General features: G+C 43.5%; 1 protein-coding gene across 1 annotated transcript; it reads left to right on the top strand.

The window, feature by feature from the left end:
* Nucleotides 1-1,018: 1,018 nt before the first annotated feature.
* Nucleotides 1,019-9,465, top strand: LOC126088429 (solute carrier family 52, riboflavin transporter, member 3-A-like). Its single transcript, XM_049906573.1, has 2 exons — nucleotides 1,019-2,155; nucleotides 9,180-9,465. The coding sequence occupies exons 1-2, from the start codon at nucleotides 1,019-1,021 to the stop codon at nucleotides 9,372-9,374; spliced, it is 1,332 nt and encodes a 443-aa protein (XP_049762530.1). The 3' UTR covers nucleotides 9,375-9,465.
* Nucleotides 9,466-14,038: the final 4,573 nt, after the last annotated feature.

The following is a 14,038-nucleotide window of genomic DNA, read 5'->3' as shown; positions in this document are numbered from 1 at the left end:
GACACTCTTGTAATACTGTCCCAGAGTTTGGTAGTCAGTGCCAGAATCCTCGTTACACCATTGTTCGTTGAATGATTCAGTTCCAGACAGGGCTCGTAAATGGTGGATTTAGTCGCCTATCTGTCAGGTGTACTTGTGATGTTCTTTGCATCTGATATCCACTGTCCTAGTTGTCGTGTACTACGTGCCACACTCGCAAAAAATATTATAAATTCCTGTGTTTCGTAGTCCTAGTTCATGTTTCACATTCCGAGCACACACTTGACATGGTGTTTCCTGAGAATACTGCTGATTTTGCTAGGAATAGATGCCGCACAGGGCAGGTGCACCACACTCTTTGCTTCATCTTGCTCTTCTCCTAGATCATGTGGTGGAGTGAGGGTTTAAAGGTCTTATGAATATGTTAGACCGTGTACCATTGCTGCAGAACACTGATCCTGTACCATTGCTGCAGAACACTGATCCTGGATGATCTGTTTCTGTTGTTTAACTGTCTGGGTCAGACAAGGTGTCCTTTGGACCAATTTCTTCGGAACTCTGTTCTTCTGCGCTGGATGGTGACAGCTGCTGACTTGCAGGTACAAATCAGTGTGTATAAGTTTATGATACACAATGTGGCCAAACTATCCACTGTAGCAATATGCTAAAAAACACACATGGATTGCTGTCTGGAGTGGATTTGAGATAGGGTTTGGAAGTCGTCCTAAGGTGGACCCATCTTTGTGAATCTGAGGTAGTGCCCGAAGGTGGAACCACCAGAATTATTTACAGGATAATGTTCGGAGTGGATCCACTGGCAGAGCGCTGTGATTGGTGCCTGCAGACAGTACCTGTAACCATGCTGCAACTTTGGACGTTGAACCTCATATGCCGAATAATTTAAACAGTCAGCAGCTCTTTTGCCAGTGTAGCTTATGAAACTCTTCTCTTTCACAGGTTGCCTGTAAACAAGAAGATAAAGGAGACAAGACACCTACTCTCGCCTGATCTACCACGAATTATTTAACGTGAAATCGGCATGGCATTCCTCTTGAAACGACTGTCGAACAGGCAAATACTGGTGCACATCCTCGCGACGTTGTTTGGAATTGGTACGTGGCTGCCGGTAAATGGAATGTACGTCCAGTTGCCACTGCTAGTCCAGACGCAGCCAGAAGGATGGAACCTGCCCTCGTACATTACTATCATCGTACAAATTGCAAATATTGGGCCCATCCTGTACGGACTGTCGCAGAAATTTCTCCCAGGGAAGCTGAGAGACAGCTTCATCATTTACGGCGTATTAATAATGGGTGCTATTGCGCTCTTGCTGATGGCACTGCTATACAGAGAGACGACGTACTTTGGCGCTGAAGAACATAGCACGTCTTTGTTCGTACTGACGTTTTTCTGTGCTCTAGTTGGCTGCACCAGCCTTGTGCTCTTCATGCCCTTCATGAGGAACTATAAAGAAACGTATCTTATATCCTACTTTGTCGGAGAGGGCCTCAGCGGTTTTTTGCCAAGCGTACTCGCCCTTATACAAGGTGTAGGGGGGAACCCAAGCTGTGTGAATCAAACTGTCGTAAATGCTAATAATCCTGACGACTTCTACACAATTCTTGTGTCGGACACACCGTCACCAAACTTCTCAACCACTGTTTTCATCGTGATTATGTTCGTAATACTTATCATCAGCACTGTCTCTTTCGCACTTTTGAACAATCTGGAAAGCTGCAAAGCTGAGAGAGTCAAGTCACAAATGGTGCAGTATAAGAAAAAAGGGGGGGTAGTCAACACCACGGAGGACAATGCTCCAGAAGAATCTATCGAGCAGTCGGATGTGGAAGGCACGCTGCCACTTTCTCGCTGTACCTACATCTATCTGATGGTGCTAGTCTCCACAGCGGCAGCGTTTGGATACGGTGTGCTTCCCAGCATCCAGTCTTACTCCTGCCTGCCATACGGTAATGTCACCTATCACTTGGTGGTGACTTTGTCTGCCATGGCAAAACCACTAGCATGTTTCATACAGTTCTTCCATCCAAGGACGTCAGTGACAGCTATATCCGGGATCTCAGTGGTGAGCGGAATTTTCGCTGTCTACATCATTGTCTTAGCTCTCATGAGTCCAACACCACCTCTGGTTGGCTACACGATTGGACAGTTCCTCGTGGTAAGTATAAACTATCGACACACTGTGTCAATGTTGATATAACTTTCCCTCTGTGTGGCTCAGCGATTTACTATTGTCGTGTGAAAAAAAAAAAACAAAAAAAAAAAAACACCGGTGTCGCTATCTACATAAGAGGGGCATTCAATAAGTAATCCAACACACTTTTAAAAGGAGGTTGGTTTTATTCAGGACTCCAATACACCATATTATCCCCCACTCTTTTGGCTAGAAAACCCTATGTTTCAGCACAATCTCCATTCAGTGCGATGGTCTTACTCTCTTTACTGGGAGGGTATGTATGCCCACATGGTACCACTATACTGGTCGATGTCGGAGCCAACATCTCGCTGCATCAATAAACTCTCCATCATCCACATGCATCCCCAAATGGCAGCTTACCAAGGCAGACTGGCAGCTTTACTCCTCAATGGCGACCTTCGCAGGATAACACTTCCTCAGTTGTGATGACCAGGTGGACTATCTCACCAACGTTAGCCTTACTGCTGCAGAACGTTCTATTCCTCGCACTTCCTCTTTACAACGTCGTCTCCCAGTCCCTTGGTGGACTGAGGCATGCCGCGACGCAATTCGCACATGGAGACGTGCTCTCCGTGTTTTTAACAGCCACCCTACGCTGAAAAACCGTATTAATTATAAACTGATGCGTGCAAAGTGTCGTCGAGTTCTCCGGGATAGCAAAAGAGCTAGTTGGATTTCCTTCACTAGTTCTTCTAACAGGTCCACACCTTCCTCTGTCATGTGGGCCAACCTCTGACGGCTCTCTGCAATCAAGATCCATTCTCCCCCTTTCCAGCCTGACTGTAGGTGCTGATGTCATCGTGGATCCTGTTGCTATCTCCAACACCTTGGGCTGCCTTTTGCGGAAGTTTGGAGCTCTTCCCACTATCGCCCTGCCTCCATCCACCGGAAACGAGTGGAGGAGGCTTGGACGATACCCTTCTCTTCTACGAACCGTGAGTGCTACAATGCTTTCACTATGAGGGAGCTAGATCATTCTCTCAGTTCATCCCGGTCCTCCGCCCCAGGAACAGACACTATCCACATTCAGATGTTGCAGCACCTCTCTCTTGCAGGCAAGCACTTTCTGCTTAACACATATAACTGCATCTGGGCTGAGGGCACATCCCTTGTCGCTGGCGTCAAGCCACCGTCATACCCATGCCTAAGCCCGGTAAGGACAAAAACCTTCCTTCTAGCTACCACCCCATCTCTCTTACCAGCTGCGTTTGCAAGGTGATGGAACGTATGATTCATGCCCAGCTGGTGTGGTGGCTCGAGTCTTGCCATTTACTCTAGAATGCACAGTGTGGATTCCGAGCTCGGCGTTCTGCAGTTGACCATCTCGTTACTTTGTCCACCCATGTCATGAATGGTTTTCTGCAGAAATCCCAGACCTGTGGCCGTGTTTTCGATTTAGAGAAGGCCTACAACACCTGATGGAGAACTGGTATCCTTTATACTCTTTACACGTGTGGCTTCCGTGGGCGCCTGCCATGTTTTCTTTGAGCATTTTAACAACACCGAGTTTCCAGGGTCGGTGGGTTCTGTCTTGTCGGACACATTTATTCAGGGTTCCGTCCTGAGCGGCATCCTCTTGGCTGTCGCCATTAACCCTATAACGGCCTGTCTCCCACTGGGCATCTCCAGCTCCCTTTTTGTCGATGATTTTGCCATCTATTGCAGTTCTCCACAGCACCTGTCTCACTGAGTGGCGAATTCAGCGCTGTCTTGATGTCCGTCTTCACTCCTGGAGCATCGCCAATGGCTTTTGCTTTTCCACTGGCAAAAGCGTCTGTATGAATTTATGGAGGCACATATGGTTTCTCCCACAATCTATACATCTTGGACCTGTTGCCCTTTCGTTCGTTGACACTACGAAATTTCTGGGACTCCACTCGATAGGAAACTCTATTGGTCCTCTCATGTCTCTTACCAGGCAGCCCGCTGTATGCAGTCCCTCAATGTCCTGTGTCCTCAATTGTACTTCTAGGGGTGCCGATCGAATCACTCTCCTTCGTTTGTACCAGTCCCTTGTCCTTTCGAAACTCGACTATGGGTGCTTTGTTTATGCATCTGCATGTCCATCCCTTTTATGCCTTCTCACCACTACTCATCGTCATGGCATCCGTTTGGCCACAGGCGCCTTTTACACGAGCCCGGTTAAGAGTCTGTTAGCTGAAGCTGCTGAACTACCACTGTCCTATCACCGTGACTTTCTCCTGAGCAGTACACATGCCGTTTGTCTGCCATGCGTGGCACCCCTCCTATGCCGCCTCCTTTCATGATTCCTTCATCGTCAGTATGGGGCTCGACCCTCATCTCTGTTACCTCCTGGAGTCCGCTTTCGCCACTTGCTACGGCGGCTTAACTTCACGCTACCTGCAACTTTCCCAGTGGGTGTGAACCTTTCACCACCTTGGCTTAGTGAAGCAGCCCATGTTAACCTTTGCTTTATTTCGCTTCCTAAGAACACTACTCCAGCCTCAGTCTATCGCCTTCAGTTTCACGACCTTCGCATGAAACTTAACCACAGTACCTTAGTATACACTGATGGCTCTCGGACTGACCGTGGGGTCGGGTTTGTTGCCTTCGTCATTGACACCCATGTCTTTCGATATCGGCTTCCGGCACACTCCTCAGTACTTACAGCCAAGCTTTTCGCCTTGTATCAGGCCACGGAGTACATCCGGCGACACAATTGTGTCCTCTGCTCAGAAGACTCCCTCAGCGCCCTCCAAAGTCTGTGCGCTGGACAATGCTCATCCCTTAGTGTAGTGTGTCCAGGAAAACTGTCACTTGCTCACTCTTGGTGGAGCCGATGTCATGTTTCTGTGGGTGTGCCAAGAAACAAGGCTGCTGACGCTGCTACCAATGCTGCAATCCTCGTACCTCAGTCCGAGAGTACCTCCCTTCCCTCCGATGATCTCTGCACTGCCGTCTGTCAGGAGGAGGTGTCCCTTTGGCATCGCCAATGGCCCTCCCTTCACGGGAATGAGATTCAGCTTAAGCCTCTCCTGGCGCCTTGGACGACCTCCTTTCGGCCCTCCCGCCGGGAGGAGATTATTTTAACTTAGCTGCTTATCGGGCACTGCCTTTTTGGCCATAGTCATCTGCTCAGTGGCGCTGCCCCACCACTTCGTCCACATTGTGCCCAAATTTTAACTGTCCTCCACATCCTGCTAGAATGCCCCTTTCTTACCAATTTAAGTTCCAGCTTGGGTTTGCCATCTGATTTATCAGCCGTTTTAGCGAATGACGCGCGGGCTGTCGACAGAGTTTTACTTTTTATCCGCCGAAGCAATATGGCGAAGGCCATTTAATTTTTAGTTTTGCACCTCCATTTTTGCATGGTGTTTTTTAGACCTTTTTCCACGTGCCTTTTTTTTTTAGCTGTCTCCTATTCTGTCCACTGGGATTGACATATAGTCGTTTCCCTCGTCTCTGTGTTTGTCTTCTGTAGTTTTGACTTGGGCGCGTATGACCCTAGTTTTTTTTTTTTGCGCCCTAAAAGAAAAAAAAACGTACAGCTTCCCGTGGAATGCATCCTTCATTGGGCCAAACAAATGGAAGTCGGAAGGTGCGATTCCAGGCTGTAGCGTGGGTGAGGAATAACAGTCCAATGAAGCTTTCTGAGATACTCACGGGTGAGTAGACATGTGTGAGGCCTTGCGTTGTCATGGAGAAGGAAGAGTTCGTTTGTGGAGGCGAACAAGCTGATGTCGCTTCTTCAGTTTCCCGAGGGTAGTGCAACACACTCTGAATTGATCGTTGCACTATGAGGGAGGACATCAAACAGAATAATCTCTTCAGAGTCCCAGAAGACCGTCGCCACGGTTTTACTGAGAGGGTGCGGCTTTGAAATTTTTCTTCGGGGAAGTGGTGGTGTCGTGCCCATGGATTGCCATCATTTTCCGCTTCGAACCGATGAGCCCACGTTTCATCGTCTGTGACGACTTTCGACAAAAAATTGTCACGACCAGCCTCGTAACGCGCAACTAATTCCGCGCAGATGGTCTTCCGTTGCTCTTTACGGTCTTCTACTAAGCGGAGAGGAATCCAGCAGGCACACACCTTCGGGTACTCCAGCTGGTGGACGAACGTGTTAACACTACCAAGAGAGAGGCCAGCTGTGGAACGAGACGTTTGATTGTGATCCGTTGATCACCTCGAATGAGAGCGTGAAGAGTAAGTAGAACATAGCACGAAATTCTAAAGATTTTGTAGGGATAAAAACGCATTGCGTAAACTTCGCGTATGGTTGATTTTAGCTGTCACAGTGCAGTAAATGAAATGTTCATAAGATATCGAAATCTTAGTTAAAATTTAGACCAGAAAGATATCTCATTTCGTTCTCGTGTTATCCGAAGGGACGGTCACGCGCGACGTGCCCATTCATGTTCTTGCACATCGCGGATCATGTGGTCGTACCAATCGTCATAGCTCATAAATGATTCGTGATATCGAAACGAAGTTTACTGCTTATGGTATATAAATACTCGAAACTTTTTTCTTTACCGACGTATGGAAGTACTTCGTACGCAGCAGTGAGAAGTAGATTACTCAGGACGCATTCCATATCGTCCATAGCGCTATTGGAAAATCCAAGCGGCACGCATGTACCCGTCCACAACACCTGGGTAACGGCTTGCCATAACGTGTATACAAGTCCACAACAGCGGATGGGTTAAAGCTTATTCTTAAAGAAGTAGGTAACAATCAGACCACGAAGAACACGTAAGACAGAAAGGATGCAAGGAGCGGACACAACAATACTACTCATGTTCGTTTGAAAAGTATCGTTATGTTCGTTCATTCGGTGCCCTTCTGCAGTCGTCGCTCTATGTAGTGTTTATGTGATAAAAATGGGTCCTACAGTATTACAATTATGTCTTAAACTATTATCTGCACAAAAAACCTCATTAGGAGTTCCAAAAGTAGTTTCTTGCTCTTTAAATTCTCATCAGTATGGACAGCAAAAAATTTTAAAGTTTCCACCGTGTCCATTATTTTCTCACCATGTGTTACAGTTATCATTGGTGTAGTACCTCAAGATGTACAAAACTAGATATGTTGTCTAAAATTGGGAATGAGTTTTCTATAGAACCCTTGGGAAGTTATTCAGAAATGCGATATTTATTTTTTCGCAAACTGGGAAATATTTTTTAGAAGAGTAATAAAATTTTCCCTAGTATTGTTTTCTTCATAAAATTCGACAAAACTATTGAAACTTTGTGCACTCTAGAATAATAATATATCTATAAAGAGTTCCCGAAATCGACCGCTTAAACATGGCGCATTGGGCTACGCTACAGGTCAGTCTGTAACAAGAAGCATTATTTGGAATCCGCATACGTTGGATTTGCTGTCTCTCGATGAAATTGTCACCTTACAGTCTTACCTAGACATCTTGCTAAGTTACAGATGAGTCTGTTATCACTACCAAATGGTACGAATTCAGCTGAACACCAGTTGTACCGTACTCGTTTTAGTGATTCGTTCAGCAACCTAACGCGAAACTATCTACATAAATAATATCGCCGACTTTTCCGGAAAATGTCTCAAAACACCTGCATCTGCAGTCGCGATATATTAGGAAACTGCTGTTACTTTCGTTTGTGTTGAACACTCGCCGTGGATTTTATTGACAAAAATTCTTCCAAGCCATCACATATAGCGCCCATATAATACCGGCGCCGCTACCTGCACAGACGGCGTGCACGTCTGGAGAGGGTGGTAGTGGTGGTGGGGGTTACAGGCAGGCGCTGTCAGGGATATGCTGAGCGATGCAGGGAAAGTGTCGTTCTAAACTGAAACCTACGCTCACATTTTCTGTAAATATTAAATGGGGGCCCTCCACGCCCACATTTGCATGGTGGCCATTCAAAAAGACTCTCACCTCTGCTTTGGTTAGTATCTAAAATGAATTTCGCGAAAATGCACCGATTATTTTAGCCTGGCTTTTCAGCCATATGTAGCTTTCTGAGAAGCATTTTGAGTGGCGAATTTTGAGTAAAAACTACACATTTCTCTGGCTGCCATGTCAAAATTTGTTTCATTTGTAAAACACAGCGGAATTTACACAGTCTCACCTCACTAACATGTTGTGCAGACGCAAGTGAAAAAAAAAATGAAATAGTTTTACTAAGTTTATTAAACGAGAAACTGAAGAAAATTAAGGTCAGTAGCTTATGAAAAAGCACATTCTCGGTAAAAAAAAACTTATGTTCCAAAACCCACAGTATTTCTCGTTTCACCAGCTATCGATGGCCCTTAAAAATTGCATTCTTTCATCAAAAAAGTCTGTAGTTAGTGGAATAACAGGGCAGATAATGAAGTTTTGCCGCCAAAATCTGATTTCGGTATCTCAAATCGTTTGACATATGAGGAATGTAGTGGATTTTTCACTCTGGCTTTATCGCTGGCGCGATCGCAAATGAGTGTGCTACGTCAGATCAATTTTCTCGAAATTGGTGACAGATAGACCTCCATCCAAGTCTAAAGAAAAATTGAACATGTCAGCTAAATTTCATACTCTGTAACATATTATGTAACATGCACCAAACGCAAAATCTTAGTGACCTCTGTTTTTCATTACAAACTTTTTCGAATTTCGCGCAGTGTCTTACTTCCACGTAAATATCGCAATAACTATGACCGTTAACGAAACGATGGGCACGCTATCATGAGTCTGACATACAAAGGTATTAGTAAAGCCAAAATGATTTTTTTATCTAATAGTTTTTGTAAGATCGTTTGAGAAAGATTGATGGATGTGTGGCTCGGTTCTGTCATCGCTGACCGGCCGAAAGATTTCAGACGCTGTTGGGTCTTCCATTTAGAACAAACGAATGAACTCCACCAGTGCTTTGGACGAAAGCTAGTCACTGCGCATCGTCCACCGTACGTATCCTGCACGGGGTATGCCTGGTGAAGAAAGAAGAAACTTATCTCACTTCAATACTGTTTCCTGACACTACAGGTACCTATGTTTGCTTGATTACAGGTCATATCATGGATAATCTTCACGGGGGCAATTACGTACGTCAAGCTCGCGATAGCGTCCATCTTCCGGACGGAAGGAGGCCGCAGTCTGTTCTGGTGCGGCGCCATGTTGCAGCTCGGCGCTGCCACAGCCTCTGTGGCCACTTTCTTGCTTGTGAACTACGCTGACATCTTCCACTCGTACACGTCATGCTGAGCTGCAGAATAGGCAGTGTACTGCCCAGTGAAAAACACAACAAGCGTTAGTGCTCTGAAATAGCAAAGAATGTCTGAAGCTATAGATAATTATCCGTAACATATGCACCCTGATATTTAAGATAAATATTATTTGGGCTGCTATAAGACGTCGCAACATTACTGGATAAAATTCATAGACGAAAGAAAACGAGCAAGACATAGATCATACTGTGAATTAAAATGATGAGGACGTGAAATGCTGTTCCATGACCTGTCTCTTAGATGCTGTCAGCTCCACATGAGAAGGTGTGCAGCTTTAATGAGTAACTAGACTCGAGGGAATACAGACACGCAACAACCTGACAGAGGATGCACCCAGTCTGAAAACGATTCAGTGATTGGTGGCTGATTACCTCTGAGAAAACATAGTCATCTGTTTCAATAGCATAAGTAAATTTTATTTGTTGTGTGTTCCGTGGCTCATCTTTACAACGTATTACAATAATGAACAGCTAATCAGTTTATAGAGTATTTAACATAATTTGTATCTAAATATGACTGGCTACTAAACATTTACAGAAGAGTTTGTGTAACACTGAAAAATTTAATTAAAAAGAATTGAGTATGTACTTACTTTACACTAAATGCAAGCTGTGAAATAAAAATTAAATAGGAAGAGGAGTAAAGAAGAAACATTTTGTACTTGTTTTCAAATTTAGTTTTGCTATCCGTCTGATTTTTTTATATCATTCATAAAGTTGTAGAGGAAATGTTACTCACGTTCCCCTTAATTAAAGTCGGTTGTGTTGACAAGTACTGATGTGTAATTAAAATATTTATTTAAACAAATTTTTGTCTAATGTATGATTCTATGTGAGCACTGAAAAATTTATTTTTTAAATATGGAAGAGTAAAATTTAAATAGCATTAATGAATAAAAGAATGCAAATTACATTAACAAACTGATCTCTCTCTCTCTCTCTCTCTCTCTCTCTCTCTCTCTCTCTCTCTCTCTCTCTCTGTCTCTGATTTGCAGCAACATGATCTCAGTTGTCTGATATGATCTGAAATGTATTGATATGTATAGGTACAGCACTTAGGATTTCTTGCATTTTATCAAATTCATCATTGTTTTTCTACCTTATGATATTCATAATTAATTCCATTGTTTTAATTAACAAAGAGACAAATATTCAGATAACCAGTGAATAATTTTCTTGCATACAGTCTTTCCAATTTCTTCTGTTCTCGTAGGTGAAATGCGATTGCTTGTGAAACTAGTGTAATTTGACAAAAATTATTTCTTTTTGTATAGTAAGTAATTAAATGGAAGGTTACCTCTATGAACGTGGAATTAATACTGAACCTTGTGAAAGTCCATTTGGATTTCTTCAGAGCCAGTAAAACAATCCTGACTATTTGGTGAATTACATGACACAAATTTCCCCATCCTTTTTATAATGTACAGCATGAGTTATTTGTCTTTTCCTAAAATCTGTCACTATGGTGCACATAGTTGTATACCTTGGTTAGATTGTGAGAAATAATTGCAAGTGCTGTTTACTAATTTAATGCTTATAAAAAATTAGTCGTGAATGTGTAAATGAAGTTGTCAGTTGAACAACCCTTGTAGATTCCAAATTATGATGTACTATTAAATCACCTCGTGCCAAGTAGGTGAATGCTCTGGAGTATTTAAAAAAATAAAATAACATTCATAAATGAAATATAGTAGCTATTTATGTGTCAAAAAGTGTCATTGCAGCATATTTCAATATTTTTACAAACATACACTGAATGAAGCATTAAATAAAGAATATTTACAATTTTCTTATTTTGAACATGATATGAGATTTGTAGATAACTACATGTCATGGAATTACTAACTAACTTTTTCAGCCACCTACCTTTATCAACCTAACTGTTTGGCATCATGTCCAGTAAATTTGATAAACGATATAACAAATTATGCTAGCTATGAATTATCAGTTCTAGAGGATCTATTGAAGAGAGTGTGGCGCTACACCATTTAAACCTTCCACCCCACCCTCCCCCACCACCTACCGTTCTCTGCCTGAGTTTGTCCATAACTCATTACTGACTGCACCTGTGTGGCTACATCAAATAACAATAAAATACTGCCACAAGATTAATGTTATTGATTCCTCTAAGAAAGTATGTGCATGCATTAAGCAAAATAGATATGCTCTGGATTCAAGGGTATTGACTGGTTCCTACTTACAGGGTTGGACAGTAATGTTGTGACACTCTATAGATACGAGAACTGAAAGGTGGCTGTGGTCAGGCACACACACTGTTATTTGGTCTGGCCATGCAAATAATTTATATGTACAGAAATTGCAGTGGAAACAGCTCTCTTAGTGACCTTCAATATACAAGCTAGGATCAGAACAACTTACTAAAACCCGTTGTGTGGGAGTCAAAGACATAACTGCGCCAGCATTTTGTTACTCGTGGAATCTACCTGCATCCTTCTATGGGCGCTGTTGCGTCAACAGTGTCCTGAGTAGCCAACCGACAGGCCGTCAGAAGCAGAGGCTCGTCCTTCGTGAAGACGGCTGTATCATCTCTCCTACGTAAGTGTCCGTTTATAAGTGAGTTCTTGCTCCTCCACGAAAGCCGTTGGCCTTCCATCGGCCGTTGGCTTCAGAGACTCTAACGCACTGGCTCCTGCCAGGCTGCTAACCCAACTGGTGTCGTAGGTACACTCCTTCACAGAAACGACAGAATACTTTGCACCAGGCCTGACTAACATTACCTCTGTCTTCCTCTCGAAGTTTGAGCACGATGGCTTTGCCCTTGCTCTCACTTTCTGTCGCAAGAAGTTGTCATTGTGCTGCCTCTCTCTCTCTCTCTCTCTCTCTCTCTCTCTCTCTCTCTCTCTCTCTCCCCCTCCCTCCCTCCCTCCCCCCCCCCATTCACCCACTGTTCCCATGCCACCTACATCGCTGTAGTCATTGATAGTTTTAAAACGTATGTCGTTAAATGCCTAATATTGCCTCAGTATTCGTATCATAATAGGTGATATAACACTGCTCTGTTTTCTGCTGCTTTATGCACTACTTTATTGATAATTATGACGTCAGATCTGTCTAATCATAATAGAAGAAAACAAGTTTTTCGTGGCATACACGTTTCACTTTTATTAATTATTTGCAAGATATCTTCATTCGCCTGGAATAAATTCACATTTGTGTTCAAACTATCCTACTTTACATTATGAACATTTTATAGTGAGGTTATAAGCAGTTTTGGTACCCTCTGCTTATCTATGATGTAGTAACAGCATAAACTTCTACATAAAAATTTCGTAAATTTTTGTCTATTTTTTCTTGTTTTACAGCTGTTCTTCTTATGATATGCCAAATTTCGTGTTCATAGCACTAGGAAATAAACATTCGTTTACTCGATGTTATATATGGATGATGTTGCTATCTCTCTCTCTCTCTCTCTCTCTCTCTCTCTCTCTCTCTCTCTCTCTCTCTGTGTGTGTGTGTGTGTGTGTGTGTGTGTGTGTGTGTGTGTGTGTGTGTGTGTGTGTGTGTGTGTGTGTGTGTTTGCTTTAATATCGTTGTGTACTGTTTTTACATATACGTGTAGATTCCAGGTCACGAAAGATACCTTGCAAATAATAAATGCGAAACGCCATAAACAAGAAAATATTTGTTCATTCAGTTGTGATTAGACGCACCTAAAGTAATAATTATCTGTATAATATTCCCTTCCCTCTCCTCCATGAACCATGGACCTTGCCGTCGACGGAGGGGTATCTGCTGAGAGTTGAGACAAACGTGTGGTTCGAGGAAAGCGGCAGCATCCTTTCCAGTAGCTGCAAGAGCAACAGTCTGGATGATTGACTTATCTGGCCTTGTAAAACCTACCAAAACGGCCTTGCTGTGCTGGTATTGCGAACGGCTGAAAGCAAGGGCAAACCAGCCATAATTTCTCCCAAAGAAATGCAGCTCTACTATTTGGTTAAATGATGATGGCGTCCTTTTGGGCAAAATATTCCAGAGGTAAAATAGTCCCCCATTCGAATCTCCGGGCGGGGATTTCTCAGGAGGATGTCGTCATCAGGAGAAACAAAACTGGCATTCTACAGACAGGAGCGTGGAACATTGGATTTCTTAGTCAGACAGGTAGGTTAGAAAATTTAAAAACGGAAATGGATGGGTTGAAGTTAGATGTAAAGTGAATTAGTGAAGTTGGCTGGCAGGAGGAACAATACCTGGCCACGGGAATACAGTGTTATAAATACAAAGTCAAAATCAAATGGTTCAAATGGCTCTGAGCACTATGGGACTTAACATCTGAGGTCATCAGTCCCCTAGGATTTAGAACTACTTAAACCTAACTAACCTAAGGACATCACACAAATCCATGCCCGAGTCAGGATTCGAACCTGCGACCGTAGCAGCAGCGCGGTTCCAGACTGAAGCGCCTAGAATCGCTCGGCCACACCGGTCGGCAAATACAAAGTCAAATAGAGGTGTTGGAGGAGTAGGTTTAATAATGAATACGAGAAATGGAATGTGGTTAAGCTGCTATGAACAACGTTCTGAGTGGATTATCGTACCCAAGATAAACACGAAGCCACGCCTACCACAGTAGTACAAGTTTACCTGCCAACTAGCTCCGCAGATTTACCTGCCAACTAGATCC

Source organism: Schistocerca cancellata, chromosome 6 (assembly GCF_023864275.1).
Source record: "Schistocerca cancellata isolate TAMUIC-IGC-003103 chromosome 6, iqSchCanc2.1, whole genome shotgun sequence".
Taxonomy (NCBI): Eukaryota; Metazoa; Arthropoda; class Insecta; order Orthoptera; family Acrididae; genus Schistocerca; species Schistocerca cancellata.
This window is presented reverse-complemented; position numbering and strand designations above follow the sequence as displayed.

What these genes read in the sequence shown, in the direction of transcription:
- LOC126088429 (XM_049906573.1), top strand. Translation starts at nt 1,019, where the DNA reads ATGGCATTCCTCTTGAAACGACTGTCGAACAGGCAAATACTGGTGCAC. An exon ending in CGATTGGACAGTTCCTCGTG is followed by an intron (nt 2,156 to 9,179) that starts GTAAGTATAAAC and finishes GCTTGATTACAG; the next exon opens with GTCATATCATGGATAATCTT.